The 27,096-nt window shown below is 40.3% G+C and overlaps 4 protein-coding genes across 5 annotated transcripts; 2 read left to right on the top strand and 2 right to left on the bottom strand.

Annotated features, from left to right (window-relative positions):
• Nucleotides 1-1,855: 1,855 nt before the first annotated feature.
• On the bottom strand, nt 1,856-8,153 carry otol1a (otolin 1a). 2 transcript variants are annotated; one of them, XM_075483436.1, is made up of 6 exons: nt 6,889-8,153; nt 4,045-4,147; nt 3,470-3,938; nt 3,289-3,378; nt 3,091-3,162; nt 1,856-2,886 (listed from the first exon to the last, which is right to left on the bottom strand). In XM_075483436.1, the coding sequence occupies exons 2-6, from the start codon at nt 4,072-4,074 to the stop codon at nt 2,018-2,020; spliced, it is 1,530 nt and encodes a 509-aa protein (XP_075339551.1). In that variant the 5' UTR covers nt 4,075-4,147; nt 6,889-8,153; the 3' UTR covers nt 1,856-2,017. The 2 variants fall into 2 exon arrangements, with proteins under 2 accessions (XP_075339551.1, XP_075339552.1); XM_075483437.1 differs by lacking the exon at nt 6,889-8,153 and having other exon boundaries at nt 4,045-5,655.
• On the top strand, nt 7,151-16,753 carry LOC142399065 (protein phosphatase 1L). Its single transcript, XM_075483442.1, has 4 exons — nt 7,151-8,123; nt 12,444-12,618; nt 13,730-13,891; nt 14,190-16,753. Exons 1-4 carry the CDS (start codon nt 7,725-7,727, stop codon nt 14,543-14,545), a joined length of 1,092 nt encoding a protein of 363 aa, XP_075339557.1. The 5' UTR covers nt 7,151-7,724; the 3' UTR covers nt 14,546-16,753.
• Nucleotides 16,754-17,192: 439 nt separating this feature from the next.
• Nucleotides 17,193-20,200, top strand: arl14 (ADP-ribosylation factor-like 14). The gene has a single exon (XM_075483452.1). The coding sequence runs from the start codon at nt 19,500-19,502 to the stop codon at nt 20,055-20,057; it is 558 nt and encodes a 185-aa protein (XP_075339567.1). The 5' UTR covers nt 17,193-19,499; the 3' UTR covers nt 20,058-20,200.
• A 2,632-nt stretch (nt 20,201-22,832) lies between these two features.
• Nucleotides 22,833-25,367, bottom strand: LOC142398336 (zona pellucida sperm-binding protein 3-like). The gene is made up of 8 exons (XM_075482295.1): nt 24,960-25,367; nt 24,743-24,858; nt 24,502-24,605; nt 24,184-24,361; nt 23,943-24,060; nt 23,688-23,773; nt 23,233-23,495; nt 22,833-23,001 (listed from the first exon to the last, which is right to left on the bottom strand). Exons 1-8 carry the CDS (start codon nt 25,365-25,367, stop codon nt 22,895-22,897), a joined length of 1,380 nt encoding a protein of 459 aa, XP_075338410.1. The 3' UTR covers nt 22,833-22,894.
• Nucleotides 25,368-27,096: the final 1,729 nt, after the last annotated feature.

Below are 27,096 nucleotides of genomic sequence, written 5' to 3'. Positions count from 1 at the left end.
TGCTGTGTATGTTAATTTGGACATCATTAGATATAGCATAATTACCTTTTTTTTTTCAATCTATACCCTTAAACATGAGTCTCCCGTCAGAAAAGAGTGAAAAGGTGTTTAAAGCCGACGGGGAAAAAAACGTACCCAGACATGCACACATTTTCATTATTCTTCAACATTCTGTATTAGTAAATGAAAATGTGATCCTCAGATATAGGCCCAAATATTGACTCTCTTGTCATTTAAAAAAGCAAGACATGATCCAGAAGAGTTAAAAAAGATAAAAGCATTGCCATACTGTTCAAGAGAGGAGGAGACAGGTGGCATTTTAACATTTCTTAAATAAAGGGCAGTCAAAATGTAGTCACTCACATTGTGGAAAAAAAAATATTTAAGTAAGGATATATCATTCAGAAGGGAAGATACTGATAGTACTGAATAAAAGTGGTAGATATTTCAATATGCTCATACTATCATTAGTATTAGACGGTTTATCTGCCTTAAGTTTCATCACTTCATCTAAATTAGGATACACATTTTTAGTTAAGAAATATTTCTGTTCTATCCATCCATCCATTATCTATACCGCTGAATCCGTCGGTCGGGTCGCGGGGGGGCTGGAGCCTATCCCAGCAGGCAGGGTACACCCTGGACAGGCCACCAGTATGCTCGCATACCTTTTTGAAAAATTGTTCCAGAAGTGCAAATGCGCTGAATGCATTGCTGCACTGTGAAGAAACCTCTGAGACAAGGCGATGCAGTGCCTCTGCTTACAAGGTGAAAACAAATATGTCATGTCATGAAAAGGTCTCAGAGCCTGTTGGAATGGCAAATGCTTCATGCCTTTGATTTTCCTAAAGGATTTATGGTGTGTTGGGATAACTGATTATTATTGGTTGTAATCAGTTGCAAGGTCTTGACTGTTTAGAGTCTAATGAAATATAACATTTGTAAAGGATGATCCTATTTTTTTCATTGTACAAGGTGGATACACCAGATAGTAATTTATGGAGCGGCTTGCTCTACTGCAGAGGGTTACCCTCCCTGTTCAGGGCTGAAGAAGCTAATCTGTCATTATGGGAATGCAATTTCAATTATATTTCACTTTTATCATCTTGGGTAATTTACTTTAAAAGCATATCAGTCTTCTGTGTGCTTTTTTAATTCTAATGACCTTCATTAGTGCTTTTAATCATTGTTAACGATTAGGAGAAGCAACAATCATTTTGTTTCTGTTTTGAAATGCTCTACAGGCTAATTAAATCACCATATTCACATATGACCTAATCCCATAAAAGAGACTTTGTTATCACATAACAAAACAAAGTGAGGAGTGTCAGTAAAACGGAGACAAAGGAGTGAAAAGTGAGAATTAATAATGTTCAGCAGTCATTATAGGCTCAACTGTTGACCTTCTGTTGTTTTGCTTAAAGTAAGTGACCATTAACAGATGTTCTGCAGAGGATTTTATGCATTTAAACAGTTTGGTGTTGGAATATATCAGTTATTAAATTAATTATGGATATTTATTGCTTTTAGTCTTTGCACAACTGTTAAACCATTTTTTTCTTCCAGTATAATGTGTATGCATTGTCATATTCTCCACAGAATCTCGAAAACTGAACGTATTGCGCCCTCTAGTGGGGCCTGAATATGATATTCACCTCAGTTGTTTCCAATCTTGTAAAAGTAACTGGTTTAAGACCACACAGCTTATCTATTCTTACCGAAGGAATGAACGCCTTACAAATGAGACAATAATTTAGTAAATAAGTTTAGTTTATAAATAAATAAAAAAACTTGAGGGGCATTAATTATAACCATTTTAATGCAGTGTTCGAAAGAACTGAAATGTTGACTACAAAAGCAGAGTCTGATCTCCTCGTGAGCGAGGTAAGCAAGGCATTTGGTTTGATTAACACAACAGCAGAAAAGAGATTCTGAGCAGTAAATCACATTAAACTGATGAAGCAGTGCAACAGGCTGAAGGTTAGAATAAGAGCTGTCTCAATATCAGAGGTTGCAGTTACATGTTTTCCATAGCAGTAGCTTTGTCCTTTGAGTCTGGGTAAAGCAGGAAGCCAGAGAAAGTGCTGTCATCCTCACTGCTGGAGTAAATTCCATTCCAGTCTCTAAGTGTCTCCAGCCACACCTGGTCACCCTCACTCAGATGCAGCAGAACAAGGTTGGATGCCTGGTCGATGTCCTGGCCATACAGGGAATCCCGTGTCCGCAGCCTTCGTATCCCATTCACCACCAGGGCAGCACGCACAGGTCGGTTGCGGACAGTGAAGTGATAAGTGAATAAGTAGACTCCTGAGCATGTCACATTGAACTTATTGAGTGCTGGGTCCCAGTGCCCCTCCCCGTTGTAAAACACCTTATCAAACTTCACAGGTAGGCCGGGCGGAGGGAACGACCGACTGGGGAACAAGCCCACACTGAAAGCAGAGCGAACCTGCTCCACACTCTCACCTCGACCACCTTTAGGACCCCGAGGCCCACGACCACCTTTAAGTCCCCTCTCCCCCCTCAACCCTGACATACCCCTTGGACCTTGTGGCCCTCTTGTTCCAGTATCCCCCTTCACACCTGGAGGCCCCCTTTCTCCCTTTGCACCATCAGTTCCATTTGCCCCCGGAGGTCCCATCTCACTTCTTGGACCAGGAATCCCACGCTCACCCACATCACCTTTCTCTCCTTTTTCACCCTGTAAACACTCGGCTGTAAGTCCTTGTTCACCTTTCTGACCCTTTGTCCCTGCTATCCCCGCGGGACCCATGGGCCCAGTGCTGCCTTTAGTCCCATTCTGGCCAGGCTCCCCTCTTTCTCCTGGGTCCCCTTTCATCCCACTGAAGCCATGTTCCCCTTTTTCTCCTCTGGGGCCCAGGTCACCTGTAGTCGTAGAGAGGTTGTTTATAAAAGAAGAGAATTTTCAGGTAGATTACTCTTACGTTTTCACATTAGATTATTACATACAATTATTACAGTTAGATATAAGTATTTACTTGGTCCTTTGTGTGAATTTAGTATTCATTATTTCATTTGAATAAGACTATCACAGATGATTAAACTGAAGTTCTTGTAAGACACTACAACCTTTTTCTCCAGGTCTCCCTGGGATCCCCAGGGTACCAGGCAGACCCACTGGCCCTTGATCACCTTTTTCTCCTGTAGCGTTTATGACAAAAAAATGTAGTAATTAACATTCAAAATTATTTATACAAAGCAGTGTTTTGGAAAAATGGAGAGAAGGATGGCGAGAAAGAATCTGAGAGAGTGAGCCCTGCTCTGTACCGATATCACCATTGAGTCCATTGGCTCCAGGTAATCCTGCTGGTCCTATTGATCCTTGGGGCCCTGTTTCTCCTTTCATTCCTGGTAAGCCTTTGAAAACATATAAGGAGGAAGAGATAAAAAAAAAAAACAGTTTTGATCTCCATTAAACAGTTTTCCTGAAAATAACATTTCATCTTACCAGGTGGGCCCCTCTCCCCAAGTGGTCCTGGTGGTCCTGCCTCTCCCATAGGCCCTGTGGGGCCCCTTATTGGTGGACAGCACTCACAAAAGTTAAAGAAGCATTCACTGTAGTCGAGAGTGTAGTTCCCATGGGTGTTCCCAGGCGGGGCTATGGCATCGATGGGAAATTCAGTTGGGTAAGTGTCGCTGTGATATGTGCTGCTGTCTGTTGAAGACATGGTGTATGCATCCCCAAACTCGGTTGTGTCTTCTGTCTGAAGACTGCTGGCAGGCGATGGGGTTGTGGTGGTGGTCCGCCCAAATCCTGCACCCCAACTGCTCCCGGCTCGAGGTGGCTTGTTGGTGCTCCGAGGTTTGGGCCAGCCTGTGGTTCTAGCACCAGAGGACAGCGCAACCATCAGGGCTACAAAGAGAGTGGTCAGGATGAGGAGGTGGGTGGATGGCATTCTGAAGGCCTGGTGTACAATCTGATGGAGGTTAGAAGGATACAGAAAAAACAGATGCAGCACTAGTCTCTACTTTTTCAACATAGTGGGTTCACAATGTAAAAAAGAGCAATAATTACAATATTACCTTCTGATGTGGATGGTGCTGACTCTTCATTCCATTCCATCCAAGTTGTGATTAGTGCTGTTTACCACCCTCCTTTTATTGCCCATGTAGCTCAACTTCTGCACTTTTAAGCCAATGGCAGAACAAAGAAGAGAAAACACAGGGGTTTATCAAAAGGTAGGTGGGCCGGCAAGAACAGATTTCATGACTCCTTGGGGAAATGGAATAAAGCAAAGCGTATACAAAGCAAGACTTTCTTCTTTGTGATATGGGATATGAATACAGGACCCCAAAAAAGTGTGCACTACAAACATACTTGCTTTGCACACAAACGGGGGGGGGGAAACAAAGCCAGATAGATTCGATGAACATGTTTGCAGACACATTATCTTTATACAAACAAACTTACATTGTTGGATATAAATTACATCTCATATCAGAAGTACCAAGTACAAATGTCAATGATCACCATCTGGCAGTACCTCAAAGCAGAAAAATGGATCACTGTACACCCAGTGGGAGGGGGATCAATATCCTATAACAGGTGGCATGGCAATACTGATCCAGCTATTTACCTCATTGATCTAACAAACCCTAAGAGGCCAGTAAACCAAATAAACCTCACAGAAACCAAGCACCACTGAACTGTTGGAGGTACTGTGACATTAACTACAAGCTTCAACAGAAAAAAACAAGACATTTTGAGCCTCTAGTTTCCCCTTTCCTTCAGTGTGTTATGTAGGTATCTATTTATTTTTTATGCATGTTGCAAATTGGTCTGCAAATTAACAAAGCCCAGATTCCATGCCAAAAGGAATCATTCTTTCCCACAGATGACACTGCTCCTAAACGTCTGGAAACAGTATATTTACGGTCCAACCCGTTTGTTCTTTTAATAAATGGAACACCATGAACACATCTGCATAATGCCTGCCGAATGATAAGGCACATCACAAAAACAGAATAAGCAGTTGCCACATTATTTTTCTATGTAACTCTGACCTTTCAGACTTTGGGAGGTGGGGTTGAAGAAGAAATGTGTAGGATGAAGAGGTATTTAGTGGTCAACCTCATAACATATCCAATTTCAATCAGCCTTTTGATCAGGCCATAGTATTATTACAGCAATAATGTTTGTTATGAATTATGTTGTCAAATCCTCAGACAGTAAACCGCACTGCAGTTTATTTGTTGACTTGTTGAAAATCTTTCAGATCGGTAGAGCCAAAATTACTATTACCGGCAGCACTTAGCTTTGTCGGACTCGGTAAAAAGGCTCTGAGTTGGTTTAGAAATTACCTTGCGGAAAGATGTAACGGTAGAAAATTACACATCTGCCTCTCTCACAGTAAGTACAGGTGTTCTGCAAAGTTCTACCTTAGCCCCATTTTATTTTCAGTTTTCGTAAATAATTCAGGACAAGGACTAAATGAGGCCATGATACATTTATATGCTGACGACAAAATAATTTATACAGCTTCATATCTAGCAGGTCCCTGCAGCTCTCACTGATGAAATTAGAACTGGTCCTAAGCTTAAAAACAACCAAACTGATGACTTTCACTCTTTGCCTCTTGAGGTATCTGATTCTTCTATTTGTACACGAGATGGCATATTCATAGAAAGAGTCACTTCTTAAAATTCTAACCATACTGCTTCATAAAAATCTATAGCTTTTAGTGTCTTTTTTAGAAAAGCTTTAGTCTAAACTAGGCTTTTTTTCATTTTAAAAAAGGGTTTTCACTTTGTTGGAAGAAAGAAAATGATAAAATGTTCTTTTCTCTCTATGTTAGGCTACATTCATATGCATGCATCTTCATCCTTCCTTTAAAAACTGGCTTCTGCATTTCATGCTGCATTATGCTTCATAACAAATGCAGGCTCATGCACTCACCATTGCACCTTTCATGACTCTTTAGGATGGTCTTATTTCATCCAGAGAGGAATAATAAACATGATGCTGTTTATTGCAAGCAAAAGACATTTTTAGGGAAACTCCCCTACATTTCCCATCTTCTATCTTATCGCACCAGGTAGTATGATGTTACCAGAATGATTTGAAATACATTCCTGTATTGCAACCTGAGTTCGGTTAAGGGCTTTCTCCTTCTATGCTTCTTATGTTTGTATTGAGCTTCAAAATGTCATCTTACAGAGACTACCCTGTTTATATACTTGTAAGGGTCTTAACAGCCCCGAAGGAAAGCTGTTGCTATTTCATATAATTTAAACTGTATAGTAAAGGTGTTGAATTAAGTAAATTTTAAGTTAAGTTTAGTTCATCTTTTAAATATGCTTGTTCTTTTTTTATCATTTGATTTGATTTGATTCTCTCCTGTTTGATCTGTTACTTTTAAACCTCTGGTTTATTCAGAATTGTTGTTTTTATTGTTTCTTTCTCTTAGACTTTTGCTGCTATTTGCTTTTCTACTTTGCTTTATTTGTAAGTTTTGCTTTTGCTCTGTAAAGTTACATTTGCATTGGATAATGTACTGTCAAGCTATCTGAGGTGTATTATTCTAGAAGGCCACCAGGAGGGAGCATTTGTACGACTTCTGTAGCCGACTGTACCAGACATCCCGTTCATTAGTAAAGATAAGACTATTGTGCCAGTTGTGATATATAAATAATAATTATTCTCTTGTGCTATTTCAGTATAATTTCTAAGATTATATCTTTGCGAGTAATTTTGTGTATTTCGGGATTCTGTTTTCTTTTCCGGGCTCAGTTTAACGATTTTATTCATCTAGTTATTTTCTCACAAAAAGTCAGAAGACCATGGAATTGTGATGGAATCATAGTGGTGAATGAGGAACATTCTGAGGGTGATATCAGAGGATCTACTGGGGTGTGTGATATACTAACGTGCTGGATCATGACATCATATTTGAATTCCGCAGTAACCGCCATTGGTCCAGTGTTTAGCTTCTGCATTGTATGAGCCCGCAGCTGCGCACACTTGTCAGCGCCGACTACCGTTAAAGAATGAATCAGAGTCAAGATGCCTACTATGTAAGGCATTTCCGCCATTGACTTTCAAAGTAGTAGCATCACACTAGCTGCAGTGTTTAAGGGCCGGATTGCATCTCCCATGTTCCTTCTATTGTTTTGCCGTATGAGGACAAGCATTACACTTCCCATATTGACCTCACTGTGTCTCAGTGGTTTGATAACTCTCAAGAATGGAGGCGTGTGTGTGAAAAATATGTCGATGCGGAGATTGAATAGACACATATCTGACAGAAGAAACGGGGTCAGCGGCGAAAAAAGAAGGACACATCCGAGCAATAACGTCGACTCTCTGCCCCCGGTGACTCCCATGTCTCTCTCCGGGGTCGGTCTAAGCCAAAAAATCCGTATTCCTACAATGGTTTGTGGGCGATCGGCTCAACCCCCAAAATCCTCTTGCAGCTGCTCGGGGAGCCGAGGATAGGACCAAGACATCGGACAGAGTCACTCAGAGTGGCCTGTTCGCTTTTGTCCCGCGTTTAACCCAGGTGCCTGGCAACCAACCTTCCACAGTGCGTAAATGTGCCCGGTTAAGGTAGAGAAAGCAGCAGTCAGAGAGACATTTTGAACACTAACTCTGGGCGTCTGTCTGATATAGAGGTTGTGAATCGATTTCTTTATAGTTGCGCGGGGCGGATGGAGTGAATTGTGCAAAAAAAGGGGGGAGTCAAACCGCAGTTTGCTTGCGTGTGATGATAGGAGACACAATGACGCTCTTGTCTCTTCTGGGTCGGATCATGCGTTATTTTCTCCTCAGGCCTGAGACGTTGTTTCTGTTGTGCATCAGTCTGGCGCTGTGGAGCTATTTCTTCCATACCGACGAGGTGAAAACCATCGTCAAATCCAGCAGGGATGCCGTGAAGATGGTGAAAGGAAAAGTGGCAGAGATGATGCAGAACGACCGGCTTGGAGGCCTCAGTATCCTGGATGCAGAGTTCTCCAAGACCTGGGAGTTCAAGAACAACAACGTGGCCGTGTATTCTATCCAGGGCAGGAGAGACCACATGGAGGACCGCTTCGAGGTGCTCACCGACATCACCAACAAGAGCCACCCGTCGATATTCGGGATATTTGACGGTCATGGTGGAGAGGTAGGCTGGGAGAGACAGGTTACACAGGCCCATTTTATTTACTGCATTTTGTGCAGATGCGGACAGCCCTGCTGCTGCGCGAGATTTCAGACAGGACCTTACGATCTGTTACCTAAAATAAAGAACAAAAACTGTCGCTTTGAGTCTCTATGCTCAAAAATACTTACATTTCTCATGTAGACATGTGTTATGTGGTAAAACGCCTGGCTATCAATAATAGGTAATACTGTTTTCTGATATTGATTCGATATCAAATGTTTAAAATGGAAAAAATAGAAAGAGCTCATTTCCCAGTGAAGCCACTTTTCGGTGACTTAAACTGTCCGATTAGGTTTGCGCAGGCTCACAGCACTTTTCAAACAGAGGACTTCCCCTCCCCACTCCAGCATTGTATTTTCTTGTGTGAACACTTCCACAATGCTACTGCCACTCAGGGAGTTAACTAGGGGTTATAACAATGAGCTTTATGCATGTGTCTCCGTGTGTGCGCGCGCGCGCGCGTGCGTGTATGTATACACAATGTGTTTGTGTGTATTTCTCCTCCACCGGCTGTGTTGTCAAGGGTCAGTTGTTTCTCATGGGTGCCTGAAGACTGCTTGTTGTGGACGCCATCTGTCCTTGAGAAGTATGAGACTGCTGTCAAGGAAAATGATAAATTCACTTGTGTTGTCAGTAGAAAACATTTTCAAACTGCAGAGTGCAGTACCACGCAGCTAAGAAAATATTACAAACAAGAAGGAGGACCTTGTTCATAATTGATCATTTTATACCCTCATTAAGTATCCTTTTTGGTCAGAAATGTAGAAAGAAAGCCCAAATGATAATGAATGAATCTGGCTGATGGCCAATACAGAAATATTTTCCGTATTGGCTGATTCTTTTAAATTTACACACAATCTCAGAACCCTTTGGCTATAGTCTAATTACATGTCTCTGAGGTAAAGGGCAAATATTAATAAGCTTTCAGTCTCACTAGTAGATATCCTAATCACAGATATCTGGACAAAGATTTCCGTTTCTTTGCACCGCTTATTTTTTGACTGCAGATAAAGTTTTAAAAAGCTGATAAAACAAAACAAAAAAAAATCATCAAATAATAGTTGATGGCTGAGTTGGCCACAAATGGACATCAGAGCGCTTTCAGCGCCAAAAAGATATTGTCCCTTGCCAACAGATTCCACATTTTCGAAACAGTTTTTGCTTTTCTAATCAAAGATTTTTGGACTGCCGATAGTGGCAAACTATTGAGCTCAAACACACCTCTGCAATAGATTCCCACAGACAGTCTTATGAGTTTTGACTCATGATTTAGAGCATAGTTGTGGAGCTCATGCAACATTTTCAGTCAGTCTCTCCTGTTTTTTTTTTTATTAAATTGCTTTCTGTTTTCCCTTTTTTGTCCCCCTCTTAATTAATTTTTTTTTTTTAATTCTTACACATTTTGGCAATCTCATGTTGACCAGCTCTGTGCGATTGGGTTTGGACTTGGCATTGGTCACTATGACATCTCCTCAATTTTAATGGGGTCGTGAGACTCATATCTTCAAATGAAATACTCTCGGTTTTGTGAACTCAATTTCTAGTCTGGAAACCTGGCCCTGACAGCAAGTGGAAAGTAATTTAATGGAGGAAGAGTTGAGGGTCGTTCCTTAGAGCTATTTTTTCTTCGGTGCCCTCAGTCCTCATGATGTGTCAGAAAAATTGTATGCATGGAAGAAAATTGTTTTCTACTACATTTTTATGGAAAAGTTGTGTGGTTATAAACACAATTGTAAAAACTCACACCCTCTGTTATTACATTAAGGGATTCTGTTCAGTCAAATATGGACAAATGGTGCAGTGTGTCCTGGCACAGAGAGTATGCGCATAATTCCTCAGACTGGGGGCCTTTTTTTTCTGCAGTGCTTATTGAAGCATGAGTTATGGCCCTTAATATATAAAAGTCAGTGCAGGCAGTTGCAGCTTTTTTTTTTTCTTACTTTATTTTTAGAGACTACAGCTTAAAACTCATGACACCGAGACAACCTGAAACACACTAGTATGTTCTATAGAATTAAACTCATGGCTGTATATTGCGTTAGGGGCAAATGTGATGTAACAGAGACAGGATATCCATTTTGTTTTGTAAAATGAGTCCTATATTTGGCATTCACCCATACACAGGCAGTAAAATATTTCAGTCATTTAAGGGGTTTATAACTTCACTCTGCCCACATTTCTGCAATTTACTGCCAATGAAAATTTACAGTGGACGCTCTTTTCCATATCCAAGCCCACTGAGTGCAATTCTCCAATTAGATAAGTGCTGAAGTGCTTGTCCAGCAAAAAGTAAAAGAAAAAAAGGTAAGAGGCAGCAGGAGAAGATGTTTTTTTTTTCTCTTCTTATAGTGAAGAATCTTTCATAATCTTTTCATTTTATTGTCTCTTGCAATACCCACTGAAGAGTGAATATTCAGATTTATCTTTATTAATAGAATGTCTTGTATTTGTGCCATGGAACAGTTAATGCACATCTTAACGCAGCACAGGGGCATTAAAATGCCATACATTTTCCTACGTTAGATTTGATTTGACGGCATTAACTTAATGGAAATCTTGGCAGAAGAAATGATGTTAGAAGCAGATATGTACAGGCTGGAGGAGGAGGAAGCTGTTTAATAATTCAGCCCAGAGCACCTGCTGTGTGTTACAAAAAAAAAAGTACTTCTCTAAATTAGTGATATATTGGACCGTGTTTATTGGGTCTTGCAATCCTGTGAAACAGAGGATGATTAATCAGGGAATGTTTTGAAATCCATGTATATGATATGACACAAACAGCTTTCTGGGTTGAACATTCACTTAAGATAACTTTGTAATTATTGCGGGGGCGAAAAATGTGCCTGTAATATTTTAACATATTCGTTTGTACATCCACTATAACCACGTTATAAGGTTGATACGATGAACACGTCAGTGAAGTTGCATATTCACACATTCCGTATTCAATGAGCAACATAAGCATGTTTTTTTTTTTAATTTGTATTTTTCACCAGTGGCCAAGTTTGACTCTACTTTGAGCACCGTTTAGGACTCCAGTTTCCGGGGTTTTTGCAGGGTTTATAGAGACTGCAAGCAGCTGCCAAAAAAAACAAAACACCAATGGCTTCCTAGCTTTAAACAACATCCAAAAAAGTACTTCTCTAAATTACAGATATATTGGACCATGTTTATTGGGTCTTGCAATCCTGTGAAACAGAGGATGATTAATCAGGGAATGTTTTGAAAGCCATGTATTGTTTGAAGGTAAACAAACAGAACCCCTTTAAATAAATGAGACAAAAATGTTAATTAAACCGTCAGAAGTTTATTTCAGAATGAAATCCGAATAATATGTTTTCAGGCAGAGAGATGGCAATCCAGTTTTAGTGGGAACTCGGCATCAAGTGAAGAAAAGCAATCTCTCGAAGTACAGTCTGCACTGCATTTCACTGCTGTCCATAAAGACAATTGCAGCCTGTCTTAAACATCACCTCGACAAAGTGTGGTGGTGGTAGTATCATGGTTTGGGCACATTTTGCTACATCTGGGCTATGGCTTTCGATTATTGATTGAACTATTGATTCTGAATTATACAAAGCATTTTTAATGAATATGTCCGGGTTAAGCAGCAATACAGTTAGCTTGGGGATACAAATATAAATGCTATGCTTGATGGAAAAGAGCTGCCAGTTACATCGGTACTTCTGATGTTTGGCATTATAATCGATGGTACTCTTATTCATACATTTTTGTTCAGTTCTAATTTAAGAATCCAATCTAACCTTATTTCTAATGCACTTTAAAAACAACCAATGTAAGGCAAGTGCTGTACATAATAAATTAATTAAACGACATGAAACATAATTACGAATAAGCTGTAATACAATTTAAAAAAAAAAATAGAATAGAAATAGAATAGTGATAAATGCAGCTTTTTGATAGCTATATGTCACGAATGCTATTGTGTAAATTCTTGGAGCAAAATAATCTGCTGCAATACTGGAAACAGCTGAAAGTTACTAATTTTTACTAGAAGGTAGTCATCCCATTGAGCCTACACCTACACACATTCTAGTCTTGAGTTGTAATAAAGTCATTAAAAAAAAACATCGTATGTGTGTTTATCTGTGTGTGACTGATAAAAAGTAAACCTAGACATTTCTGTGTTGTTTTTTTTTTTGTTTTTTTTACAGCAACAATGGCAAAGACAGCTCTGCATCCTGCCTCTACTTTTTCTCTGTCCTCTGTTTTATCCTTAATGTGTCCTATTTTGCCCTTCTGACTTCCTCCCTATCCCAGGCTGCAGCTGACTACGTGAAGGCCCACCTGCCCGAGTCTCTGAAGCAGCAGCTGCAGGGCTTTGAGAGAGAGAAGAGGGAAAACACTGTCTCGTACGCCAGCATTCTCGAGCAGCGCATCCTGTCTGTGGATCGTGAGATGCTGGACAAGCTCTCTGCCAACCACGATGAAGCAGGTCAGGGGGGGGAGGAGGGTTGTAGGAAGTGGACATCTAAATATCAGCAACTTTAGATACAGTCTATGAGCCAAAAGAAGGACAAAATGAGAAAAGTCGTAAACGGGAAAGCTGACGAAGAATTTGGGGAAAACGGCCATCTGAGAAGTAAAGGGAAAATACATCCCTTCTTAATTAAATAGTAAATTATGATCAATCTCTTACTAGATGTCCTCTCAGCCAAGAGTTTACCAGCTGGCATTTATCCATTTGTTTGGGTGCCTTTATATAATCCACCTGAAATGTTGATGGAAGAATGAGACTACTCAGTTTCGCTTTGTACTGTTTATGTAACATCAAGCTTCTAAATATTCATAAGGTATGTTAAAGAGAAACTGTTTGGATTGATCAGTTGGTGGAAGTTGAAAAAACACAAATCTGTTTCCCCTCATTTTTTTGCCCACTTTTTTTTCTACATTGATGACCTTTTGCTGCTTTGTTGGCTCGCAATAAAAGTGACACAATGTTCTCACTGTCACTAAACACCAGAAATAATAAGTCACCATACAACATAGATATGCGTCCAGTCTTGTAAATTAACAATTTCCTAAAGAGATATTGGTAATTATCACGACATTTCTTATAAGTAAAATGACATCTAAGAATCCTGTTTCTATTTTATTTTAACCACACTTTCATACCTTATTCAAAATTGGTACATATTTAACTTGACAACAACCTATTTGCCTATTTCAACATAATTTCAGGATACCTGCATTTGAATGTGTGCAAACAACTGGAGAGGTTTTATGGTGATATTTATTAGTTACTGTGAATAGTTTAGCCCATTTATGTGCAGCATTTTCCATCAACTTGGTATTTTTCCTTCCAAATTTTTTCACAACAACTGTTTTACATTTTACATGTAATTTTACATCACAAGTTATTATTGTATTGGACACTATTTCAACCAGTAGGTTATTTTATTAGATTCAAATGTACATAATTTCTATGCGCTTTTGTTCTTTATGGGAATTTATTTAGAATAGTTTTTTATTTATGAAAATACATACTTTTATTCTAGAGTCATATTTGATTTTTTTTAGTCATGTACTTTTAATTTCCTTCACAGGAACAACGTGCCTGATGGCGCTGCTGTCGGATAGAGAGCTCACAGTGGCCAATGTTGGAGATTCGCGGGGTGTGCTGTGTGACAAAGATGGGAATGCTGTTGCACTATCACATGACCACAAGCCCTATCAGCTTAAAGAACGCAAGAGGATCAAAAGGGCAGGTACATGCTGAGATCAACTGTACTATAAAGCATGCACATTATGCACTTGCCCCATATCTCCCCCTGAATCAAGGCTTTGACTGCCCTCTGTGGGTGCATGCTTGAAAAGCAAGATTTTGTAGATACATAGGCAATTCATTTTTTGTTTGTGAAATTATGTTGGATTAATTTGATATCTTTTAGAGCAACAATTTTTTTTTAGGTGCGGGTGGGGGTCATAATAACACATATGTGAACTCTTTTAATATATTTCTTGGTGAGAATCTTCGCATAACATTTTCTTATTTGTTATTTCCAGGTGGCTTCATTAGTTTTAATGGGTCCTGGCGAGTCCAGGGAATCCTCGCTATGTCACGCTCCCTGGGGGACTACCCACTTAAGAACCTCAATGTAGTCATCCCCGATCCTGATATAATGACCTTTGACCTGGACAAACTACAGCCAGAGTTCATGATCTTGGCATCTGATGGCCTGTGGGACGCCTTCAGTAATGAGGAGGCGGTGAGGTTTGTCCGCGAGCGTCTGGACGAGCCTCATTTTGGAGCCAAGAGCATCGTCCTTCAGTCTTTTTACCGGGGCTGCCCCGACAACATCACCGTCATGGTGGTGAAGTTTAAAAGTAGAGCTGGGGGGAGCAGCAAGTCGGGCGAGTAGGCCAGGGTTGAGTTTAAAGCTCACAATTCGATCAGTATGATTTTTTTTTTTTTTTTTGCATCTTCTGAATGCCGCAGCACGTATACTATCACAGTAGGACAGGGGGAAACTGACTTATGTAATTTGAGAACTCTACTTTTGAAAACTACACACATACAGACACATGCACACACGCTAACACTTAAAATAAAGTTTTGCTTTGTCATCTGATTGAGAAAAGGGCATTAAAACACAGATACCGTTACCACTATAAGAATGATAAACTCCTGTAAAAAAAGGTGATGTACAGTACTATGACTACAGACACAGGGAGTTTTCTCTTAACCAGCACACATTAGACTGTGATTGCTTTACTACTGTTTACTAAACATGCACATGAATGGTACAGCTCCACTGGAGGCTTTTTTTCAGAGGAGGCTTCAAATTGTGCCTACTTAAGAATTAATGTGTCTGTGCACCAAAGGTGCTGAACATGCAGCTGCAAAAACACCATCAAGCTTATGGCATTTCAGTGACTTTTCTTAAGTGTCGTATGGGTCTATTCCACTTTTGACCTTGAATGATTTGTCAAATTAAGAAGACTCCAGTGGATCCATACCTTTGATCAATTTAATGCTACACCCCAATTTAACTTTTGAGTGTTAAACACTCAACAGCTGCATACTTGAGTGTTGCCTGATAAGTGTGTGTAGTTTGATCCTTAGTTTAAGGTCGGCTTGGATTCATGCTGGGTGCTGTCTCTAAAATGAAAATATGAAGTTAAACGGCAGGATGATCTGATGGTGCTGCTGCTTGTGTCAGTCACTAATGATCAATTACAGGTCTGACCGATCTTGTGGACTTATTCAATTTTCAGGTGGCGCATCATTTTCTACATTTTAAAACTATCTGCAAATAAAAATTATCGAGAGTGTGAACAAGAGTAAAGCCAATTGAAAAGGAAAGTTGCTAATCGCTTTAAGAATGTAATCACCAATTTATAGCTCACAAAGGGATGAAGGAAATAGAATTAGGAATTAGTTATTATGATTTTAACTCATAAACAATTTGCCATTAACTTTGCCAAAATATACAGAAATCATTTGACTTTGACTAGCTGTCTATTTGTGTCAATTTGTACACATTTGGACAGATGGTTGTTTTTTAGTTTTTTTTTTTTAAGTGGGTGTTACAAATTTTCCAGTAAACAAGTAGACTGCATTATTAGCTGAGATCTATGCAGGTGGGTTTCTCTTTGAAGGCACTCTGAGAGAGTAGTTTGAGGGGTATCTGAAAGCTTTTGTGTCTTAATTCTGAATGACCAGCACTGAAAAACTCATTCAGCGATATCCAAACTGACGTTTCCTTTGGAGGGTGAAGCCACATTTCAAGTCTGCAGACGAAGTGTGACACTCAAAAGAGAAGTTAAGGGTGAAAAGCCACGTCAACCAACACCAAACACAGAAAGAGTACATGTTTTTGAAGGGTAATTCTTACATATCAGCCAACGTTAACTCAGTCTGTCCTCTGTAATGCAGGAGGGTTTTAATGTATGTAAAACCTAATTCAGAACCAGAATTCCACTTCTTGTTATGAAGCTAATGTGAACTATTTCCTCAAAGTGGTTTTTTCACCATCTGTAGCAGGGCATGTGCTTTGGCTTCTCCATGTTCACGATCAAATGCTTGTCTCTGGATTCTGGTGTCTGCTTTTTGACCTGGAAAGCACACAAGACTTGATGTGCAGAAAATGACAAAAAGATGACTCATCATGAACTCTACAGCTGCAGCCAGAATGCTCGTAACTAGAAATATGATATGCTCTTGAAGCAATACAACTGGCGTCATCAACAGCGGCAAAATATCAAGGAAATTTCCTGTAAACCGCACTTGATTTACTACTGTTTTTATTTTAACTATTACCACTGTATACCATCACCTGTCATCAGCTGAGAGGGAGGAAGAATATATATTTTTTATTTAACATCATACCTAATGCCTTATTTATTGTTTTTTTGGATGTCTCTGGCAGATTGCCAAATCAGCATATACTGTATGTTTATTTTCTTTCCTTCTGTACATGAGCAGAAGTTTACAATAAAGAAAAAAAAAATACCCATCATCTTACTGTGAGAAGCTGTCCATGATCAACACTGGTTGGTTGGATGTTCAGTATGATAAACATGCTCAATGTAAACTGTCAGTATTAAACAAACTATTTAATGTGAAATATAAATCCTCTTTTAGTCTTTATTATCTCAAAGGTCTGGCAATTCACTTTGACCACACATGTTTCAATATCATATATGCAAATATGGGGGCAGAGGTAAGTTGTAAGAAAGCTGCAGAATTTCTCCCCTTCTGGTCTTCTTTCCAGGAATTTGAATCAGCCGTGTTCTCGTTGGAGAAATTAAGGGAACGCGAATCGTTTAGTATCCGTCAAGAATCACAAAGGGTAGCTTTGTGTAAACATACTGATATAGGAAAACAAGTCAAACAAGTGTGTCTGTGATGCCTCTGCTGGGTCACAAATAGCACTGTCTCCAGGCCAGGCATGCAGGGTCAACTTGAAACCGCGCAACTTGAAACCGCTCACTGGTGTCAATGTCGAGAGACGGTCTGCTGCAGGTGGGGATACTCAGAATAGCTCTAACTTAAGCTGATCCAAATGCATAAGACCATCGTTTGGGAATCCAATAAGTCATAAAGCAAACGCGTCACACTCCAGTCTTACCGGAACGCGTTACTCCGCTTTGAGTGGATTCGGCCTACTTTATAAGCGAGACGAGTGGACGGCAGTCGAAATCACCTGTCATTTAGCCAGCTCAAAGAAAGAACATAAAAACTCCGTTCAGTTCGTTTGGACCTTGTAAAGGATCATTTAAAGTTCTCGAAAACATGGGGCAGCACGGCTCAAAATCATCCCTTGAAGCCCGCGTGATTTTCCAGCGCCTTGGTGAAATGGACATGTGCCAGGAAGCGAATGTATGCTCGACCCCAGCCTCCGTTGTCCGCATTCAGAAGAAGGTGACCACCCAGGTGACCTGTCTGCACCCTTCTGCCCGGACCCCGGAGAAATCAGCTTCCGATTCCTGGTCTCAAAGTCGACGTGACACGGACGGACTGGTGTACGTAATGGATAACCCAACCGGCGGCGTGTGGATGAAGCCGAGAGAAAAATGGACCAGATCCTGATACAAAAAAATAGTATTACCGTGAAATCCCACGATTTATTCAGGAGAATCAGTCAGACATCTAGTGACTGGGAGACTTCTGTGCCCTTTACTTTTGGCGTCTCCGGAGAAGCAGATGCCACTGTTTAGTTGGGTTCTTAAAAGCCGGGGCGCGCTTTCATGGCGCACCCACAGTGCTGCGCGTTGAGTTGGTGTCAACTTAACACTTAAATGATTTCCGTGATGGGGTGGTGTTGGCTGCAGACCTGTATTCAATTGAGCATTTTTGTGGGTAATCTGACATTTCTCACAAAGTTTTCTTTGGCGACATAGTGTCACATCAGGCTGTGTTGTTTCTAAGATGACTGAGCTTATGAAGGCTGAGGAGTTTGGGCTAGAAACATATAAGACAATTTACTTTCCAAAAACCTAAACAATGTGAAGTAGATTGAATAAAAGAGGGGAGCTTGGATTAAGTCAGTTGAAATTATGGGTACTGTTAACAGCTCATTTTGGTTCAATCCATTTCAGTGTAAACTGACTCTTCAAATGGCTGACTGGCCGTAATTTATTTTTCCTTCTCTTTTATTTTACTTGTTTCTCCTTTTGTTAATTAAAGGAAATGTTATTAACCCAAAGAAGTGCTTGAAAATTGATTTTTTTTTCTCTCTTGCATTTATGGAAGTTTGAATGGTATAGCTTGACGATCGGTGTTGACCCACCTTGACGACTGTTAGAGCTTCCTCGAGGATCCTCTTTGAAACACAGGAACATCAGAAAGTTAGATTTGGGAGAAAGTGATGCTAAGGCTGGGGGTGGCAACATCCACTTGGTATTTAACATTTAAAGGCAACGCAATGTTTGGACAAGAACTGTCTGTATCCTAAAACGAACTTTTTACTTTATTTATTTTTTGTACGGAAGATCGTAGAATCTGAATTTATTTATTTTTAGCAGGTGAAGACTTTCTTAATCAAGTTGAACTTGTACATTCTGTTTACCTATAGATCTCACATGCAATAGATGCTGTTATAATTGGCTTTGTTCTTAGACATTATGTATTGATATTCTGTATTTTTCCAAACAATCTATGTTCCTTTTGTACTTGTCCACTCTGCTCATACTACACAATGTATGACCTTGAATGGTCCAAGACTTTAAGCTCTATCTTGTCAGATAGGTCTATTACATACACGCCTAAAACACCACTCACACACATGTTTATCACATCCCAAGAACATGACGTGCACAGTGGTTGGCCTGTCCATGTCATAATAACTGGCCAATTATAACGCCCTTAAATGATTATCTAAAAATACACACAGAGTCAAGAATTCATTTTCAGTCAATATGTATCCCTCTTATCTTGTAATTTGAACCCAAAGCGTTTTGCTTACCCAATGTACCTACACAAGTATTTTAAAGTAAAACACGGGTTATCAGTCAACAACTTTGTGCTATATTTGACAAAATCGACTATCTGACTGTACAACGTTGTGCTTTTATTGAACTCTTTCCCACAAAATGTGAGTTAATATAGGACTACGTTTAAGGTGGTCACTCTGCGTGGAACTTTATAGCGTGTACGGTGGCAATAACATGGTGTAATTCTGAACTTGTGATGTGTTCACATGCAAACTTTGTCCCTGGTGTGGCGCCTTATCGGTGAATACAGCATTAAAGTCAGCATGCGGCTAATGGCTTATCCATTAAACTCCGGGCAACGCACTATGCAAACATTGCGTCAAAGGGGAAGATTGACGACTCCATTTGAGTAGAGGATTTGTGTCTGTCCGCGTCGCCATGGGTCATCTTGTATCCAAGCAACCTGAAGTACAAGTTCTTCTGCTTGGTTTGGACAATGCTGGAAAATCGACTTTTCTCTACAAACTGAAACACAACGCGTGTGTCACCACCGTCCCGACAATTGGCTTCAACGTAGAAATGCTCGATGCCAGAAAGAGCAGGAAGAACATTGCCCTTACCATGTGGGATGTAGGTGGTCAGGGAATGATGCGCCAGCACTGGCAGGACTTTCACCAGAACGCCGGAGCTGTCTTGTTCGTCGTGGACAGCGCAGACAATAAACGTCTGGACGAGGCGCGCAAGGAGCTGGAAAACACGCTGCAGAGTGACCAGCTGCTTGGCCGCCCGCTGATTCTTCTCGCCAACAAACAGGACATGAGCGGCGCACTCACTGTCACAGAGCTCAAAGACAGGTTTAACTTGAGAAAGATTTGTTCAGGTCGGGATTGGTTCGTTCAGCCTTGCTCCGCTTCAACGGGATTTGGAGTTGAAGAGGCCTTCAGACGACTGGTCCAAATGGTCAAACTCCCCTCAAACTCCCCGCGGGTGCGGTGAAAGATAACATCAAGGAAACAGTGCACTACCTGCGATCGAATAACAAACATTAGATTTTATTTAAATATTGTGCTATTTTCAAATGGACAATATGACAAATGAATTGGAAATTACTTTGTTCTAAATGTATTCTAAAATTAATTTATGGCAACAATAAATTGTGTTTTGAAGACACTTTCCCAGCTGGTTTAATCTAAAGTCCACCTGTTCTTGGAGTGCATTGAGCCCTAGATTATGTTGCAAAGATACCATTAAGGTTGTTTCTGTACATTATGACTATAAACAATGTTGACACTGGTTTGCACAGGAACGTTATTTGGTTATGTTTAACTTAATCCATCAACTAATAGGGCTCAAATGGGATTTATTGTCAGCTTGTATGTCCAGAGGATGATCACAATGTCAGCATAGGCCAAAAAAAAAAATCAACAAAGACAAGTGCAATTAGGTTTTAATGACAGATACGACTGATGTTATCTTTCTCTTATTTCCACACATACAGTTAGTTTACTTCCCAAAATACAATTACATAAGTTACGCAGTTCCTACCTACATATCTTTTCTGAATTATTTTGGTCATTTATTGACCAATGAAAGAGCCAGAAGACAAAAATAAAAGTCATATTGGAAGGAAATTCGCGCCACTCAAAGGGACTTGGCGAGAATAAAGTTGTTTCTTACAGTATTTTTCTTTTAGTATAAACCATTTGTTAACATTGGTCAAGCTTTGATTGTAAGGAGCCTTCACTAAATTGAAACTTTAGCACTCGCTTGGAAACACATTCTTTGAAATAAATGGAACGTTAAGTGATAGAATAGTAAAAAGGTATGTCAATCATACAGCCTGTAAGGTAGAATGTCCTGTATGGCTTATTTTTGTTATTGCCACATCGATTAAGTTTACTTCTGAAGTGTCGAAACAATAATCCCCTGACTCAGTCCAAATGACGTCCCCGTGATGGAGCTATTCCCAGAGTGGACCCCGGTCCTCCTTGGCTCCCATCCCGGATTGTTTCTTCATAAGTCGGCAGACGTTTGCACTCATCGTATGTGGGCAGCTGAGGAGCAGGAGCTGGATCAACCAAGCTGCCCAGTGTATAGCTCTCCATGAGGAGCTCTTGGGATGTGGTAGAAGTTGGCTGTCCAATTCGTGGCGGAGTGTGTTGGCTAGATCTTGAGCACAGCATTCTCTGGACAAAGTATCCCACTGCGAAGAGAAGCAGCATAATAAGCACCCCGGAAAGTTTCCGGGTGACCATGGCGATATTGTAGTAAGTCTCGTCCACGAACTGCTTGCAACAAGGAGCGGTTGTTGTGTTCCCGTGTGCGCAGCAGACCTGATCATCCCGGCAAATGTCCTGTCCACATCTGTGGATAGAATAAACAAGTGTGCGATCGAGAAGAAAAACGGTTAAAACCGTCAGTGCCTGGGATCTGTTGAAGAACATTGTTTCAAACGTGAGGAGATGATCAAGTTGAAGTCGATAGTGTCGTTTGAAAAGCAGAATGCAGGAGAGACCATTTACGTGTGGGGGTTACGCTGAAAGATGCCTGGATTGAGACACTGACGCAGAGCCATCATCGACCCACCGCATGCCCAGAGGACGTGTAAAACACTGAAAAAAATTTAGCAAAACTAACAACCACGAGTTCACATAAAGTAAAGACAAGACTTCAGTGGAGAAAATCACAAAACAAAGTGTACATGCACACCCTGCAACATGATATGAACACTCGAGTGAACTTCTTTGGTCTTATGATTTATTATGCACTTAGGGAGCGTACTGATAACGTCCCTCAAACAGTCGTAAACAAAATGGCTCATTCACTTGTTATGGAAGTAAACAGGCGCCGAAACCGAAAAGTGGGAGGGGACGTCAAAGAAAGCAGCCTTAAGTGGCTGGATATTTCAGGACCTTGGACAGAGTTTGACACACCCTGTAATGAAAACAATGAGGGGCGCTGTCCGAGGTGCTGACGCACCCGACGACATGCATTGCCTCTGGGATAAGCACAAGGAATTTCCATTTGCGGTTCCACTTCGTGTAGATTCGTGGGTCAAGTAAGGTCATCGCTTAAAAGGCTGCAACGGTTTGGTCGACGTCCATCTAGGTGGATCCGTTCTTAGGATGTAATGAGTGCAAAGTGCTGCCCATTTGAAAAAAGAAAAAAGACTTTTGCTGAAACTGAAAGGTTTGGTCATACTGCTGTAACACACAAAACAGTTACGCTTCTATTATTGACGACCTGCAATAAGCTTTTAAATGAACATCAACCTTAGGTAAAATAATACAGAATTTATGCAATTTTCAAAGAAACAGCCAGATTTGTGAGTAATCATTTTACTGGATTTGGCAAATATATCCAACTTTTTGTTCCATCATAGCCTTCAGAGATAATCGATACAGTGAGTACATGATTAGGTTGTGGGTAGTAATGGAAGGAAGTGCTCCCTAATAGCATGGTCTGCACATCTTCTCAACTGCCAACAGCTAGTATCATGTTACTGTAATATTTTCAGTTGTTAAGGAAGCATTATTTGTGCTAGAGCTACAACACTACATTCTTTGATATTCACTTCTTTCAAGTAAACGTGAGATAATTATTGGACAAAAAAGACATGTCAGAAAATAACTATTGTCACAAAAATATACAGCAGATGGTCAGTGATGTTTCTAAGAGGATGGTTGAAAAGGTAAAAAGAAAAAATACAAGGCACAACGTATTCATAAGAAATTTGTTTAATCTCAACATTCGCAGAGTTTCCTGTTGTGTCCAAACTTGTTTGCAGCAGTGTAATCACTTTATCCTCACACTCAAGTCAGGCGCTCCAAGTCTCAGGTTGTCTTTTTCTTTTGTGAAAGTACCATTTTGGACTCTGTGCCATTGGTGACATATTTGCATAATGGCAGTACAGTAAGGGGTCCCAGTTGGATGGTTTTTTCTACAAAACAAATCACAGAGAGTCTCATTTAGAAACGTGCAACATCCTCCTCAGCTGCAGATAATATATTCAGAGTTTCTCAAAAAAACAAATGCATTGTTTAGTGCGTTTCATTTAATGCGTTTTATCATGACAGTCAAACAGCTATTAGCAACATTTCTGGAAAAGTGGGAAAAAAAAAAAATTGAATTCACTACATGGTACTATACTGTACTACTAAACTGTACTCACGTTCTTTGTGATCTGTGTCTCTCTTTATTAGTTTAGTAGAGGATTTCACTTGTGGGCTGTTGTGCGATCCTAGATGGTAACGAATGTTACTGGCTGGATGATGTTCAGCTTTGTTTTTGAAAAGGCTTTCCTGGGAAATCATGGAGGGCCATCCTTCAGTGCTCAAGGTAGCTTTAGGAGGTTCAGTGACTAAAGGCATTTCAGCCGGTTGGGAAATATCACAGCTTCTACAAGCGTGATCACTCCCATCTACTGACTGCCATCTGGACAAGGAGGAGAACATTTCACAATTCTTTCAATAAAACTCCTTTTGTGAAAATGCTGTAATGCACTTCAATCAACTCTTAATGGAGGAAAAAACATTTTCAGATTACATGGGGTTTAATGGTGTCATTTTTTTGATGTCGCCCAAGACAACTGACCTTTGCTAAATCTACAGTTGATTAACATATTACCTGTTTTCAATTAAAGAGCAGGCCCGGTTTTTAGGACCGACAGGCAGAGTAACCAGAACAGCTTTCACATAGCATGTTATGTAGACCTGCGGGGGAGAGATGCTGGTGTAAAATGCAATCAAGTAGTGGCATAGACAAATTAGGGCAAACCAGGTCAGAACTGTCATTGCAAAGTGATACATTAATCTAAAGTTGCTTATTGCCTCCTCTATATAAAAAAAAGAGAAAGTCAAAGGAGAGAAAAACAACATCGACCTGGTTGCTGGGCTCTTGGTAGAACTTGAAGGCCTCCAACTGGAACCTCAGCTTGTGTTCCTCGTCTCTTGGTAGGAAACGCGAGTTGGAATTTGTCAGGTAAGCATCAGCAAGACATCTGGTATGGCAAAGACAAAAGACAATGGGTTAAGAATGCAGTTTAGTTCAAAGAAACCACAAAAAGAAGTGGAAATCCAGATTTTCTCCTTGCTGCAGGACAGAATTTTCCTCTGAAACCTACCCATGATTCTCAATAAAGTCATGTCTCAATGTTGCCTCTGCATCAGGAGTTGCTGTGGCAACACAGTGGTCAACATACACTCGCAGAGGCATGTGGTTACCCATGATGGCAGAGACTTCAAAATTAATGGGATCACCTAGGTAATATGCATAGGATCCCCTCTCAAACTGCCAGTCACCTACAAAAAAGAATTATGCAAATTAAACCAACCTTTTTATAACTCTTCTGATACAAGTAGTCTGAAAATTGTGCATGGCTCCTCTTCAGCAAGAAAAAAATAAATAAAAAAAATTCTCCACCAATGCTGCTTTTTCATACCAGTTCTGATTTGCAAAGTGAAGTCTATCTGGTCATCTACAGAGACCGTGTTGACAAAATCAATCCAGGTGGGGAGCAGGGAAGCAGAAGTCACAGAGTATCTCCTAAAACAAACACAGAACACTTAGCAATTTAATCTGGCATTCAAAAGACACAACACAAATAAGACACAGCAATATAATAATGTATTTATTTTTTTCGCAACACGTGTAGCCCACTTTTAAAAATGTGCAGGACTCACCTCTCATAGTGACATTCAACTGGGATAGTTGCTTCATCCAGTCTGAGCAATCCGTCAGGGGAAGGTTCAGGTGCGTAGATCAGCTCATTGGAATAGATTATCTTCTCTTCTGTTGACTGATTTAAATCATTTTACTCAGTACAACTTAAAAACATCATTCCAGCAGGGAACATTAGCCAAAAACGAGAATCTGCACCTCGAAAGAAATAGTGCTTACAGAGAGTTTGGTTCCACACCCGGTGAGCCAGGTCAGGATGGTGAATTCCTCCTCTCCTGACTGGACCGCCCCGCACTCACTGCCCTCCCTCAAAGAGTTCAAACCCAACCTCAGATGCTCACCGTCCACCTTAAGGCCCGTATCAAACAGGTCAGCCTGCACCACAATCTCCATCGAATCTGGATAGCACTTGACCACGACAGGTCGAGGTCGCACATAGAACTCCGCGCTTTGCTGCTGTTGGACCGCTGACAGCCCGTTTTGGCTTGTTCCGTGCGTCCTGACCGGAGTTTGAACGTTTGGCGTGCTTGAGCCTCGATTGTCAACGAGTCGAGGTTCCGTGAGAGTGAAAACTGAGTAAGACACGACAATCCACCAAGAAACCATTTGTCGCAGGTTGCAGTCCATTCTCAGACACGTTTGAGAGGAGTGACGCGGCACTGCACTGCTGGAAATAGGAGCACAGCTGCAGGTGATTGAGCGTCTTTAAGCGCACCTGGGCGCCGAGTTTGTTTGACTTCCACATCCATGCTATATACTTAATTTCCCGTTAGGTGGTGCTAAAACTGCATCAGCTCTGTCTGTCAGCTGCAAAGTGATTTAGTTTCCATCATCCACGGCAAAACAAATTAAGTTAAAGCTGCAGTCGGCAGGTTTTCAAAATTGCGAGTCTAAAGTCGGAAAATTCGAACTGATACAACTTTCAGGTCCCTCCCCCAACCTCTAACAAGCTCCGAATCGCCCCCCAAACCCCTCCCCCTCTGTGGACGAGGTTGTGCACGTGAGTTCACACCAGTGTGAGCGCACACAAGCTGGGGCAGACTCACGCTCAGCAGCGTGTGCACAAGCTGTGATTGACAGGTAGGATTCCTCCACCCTAACGTGATTGGTTAAAAACAGCCGGGAGCGCTCGGTTTTTGCAAGCATGATTACAGGCTTCAGAGGGAGCTACAGATTTCGTTATTTTTTCTAAACAGCCTATTTAATATTCTACTTCCAGAATCCCATGACAGTTCAAGCTAATATGACTAAAAAAAAGTTGCCTACTGCCGCTTTAACTGAACAATTTAGGTTTGTTAACTTTTTTTTTTTCTTTCAGGTTTTTCTTGAGGGTCATTCGGAACTAAATCGGCCAACCCTTGAATGTCATATCCTGGACCCCCCCTCCCCTAAATATTCTTATTATATATATATTTTATTCGACACAATTTTTTTTGTCGTAAAGTCATGTGAAAACTTTTCCTAGGTTCATGACCCCAAAGCTCTACTTCCAGTATGTTATGGTAATCTTTTCCAAGCCCCACCAAACCCTATTTTTTTTTCTTCTGAATTTGGTTAGAATTTCCCTTCTCAACAGCTATTGCTTAATATTTTAATGTGTGAACAGAGAATTCTCACAGTTTGGGTTTCTGTAATAATCTTGGGTCATATACAGAAGTTCTTTCATCCTGAATACGAAGATCTTAGACATAGCTTTGGAGCTGAAGAGCCTACAAAGCGTTTTAAGAGTTTTTTTTTCCTCCTCTCTTTTTTTCCCAAAAGAATAATTACTTTAACCGATTTGAAATCTGTTCATGGGAAATTGTTACTATTTAATGCAGATACATCAAAATTGCTTTGTTTTTGTTTTTAGATATTTAGAATAGATAGGATAGATAGAATTTTTACAGCAAAAACTGCAAATCTTGCAAAATATTTCACAGGTGGACTTAAAGTGGTCAGTGAGTATAAGTGCAGCACAGGTAAAGAAAACATTGAAGTCAACATACAACATCTTTAAATGATTAATTTTAAATAAACAATAGCAGTTTGTTTTTAAAAGGTTTCATGGAATTTGAGGTAATCCTTCAGTCTTTGAAAAGTTGTGTTGATTGTGTGATGATTTTACATTTATCTTTTATATCAATTAGCGACAAATGTTTAGTTGCTGGTGGAAATTTCAATCATTCATAAATTTAAGAGTATTTTGAATATGTATATGCAAAGTTCTCATAGGGTTAGATTTATGCAAGTTGTATAAGGAGTTTTGTCAACAAAATCCATTACATGAATTTGGATGCTTGGGTGAGCTGACTCACAGTTTGTCATCCATTTGTTTGTTACAGTTCAACAAAAAGTGGGGAAAAAACACTTTATG

The sequence above is a fragment of the Odontesthes bonariensis genome, chromosome 14 (assembly GCF_027942865.1).
Source record: "Odontesthes bonariensis isolate fOdoBon6 chromosome 14, fOdoBon6.hap1, whole genome shotgun sequence".
NCBI classification, from domain to species: Eukaryota; Metazoa; Chordata; class Actinopteri; order Atheriniformes; family Atherinopsidae; genus Odontesthes; species Odontesthes bonariensis.
The sequence above is the reverse complement of the archived record's forward strand: the minus strand, read 5'-3'. Positions and strand labels throughout refer to the sequence as shown.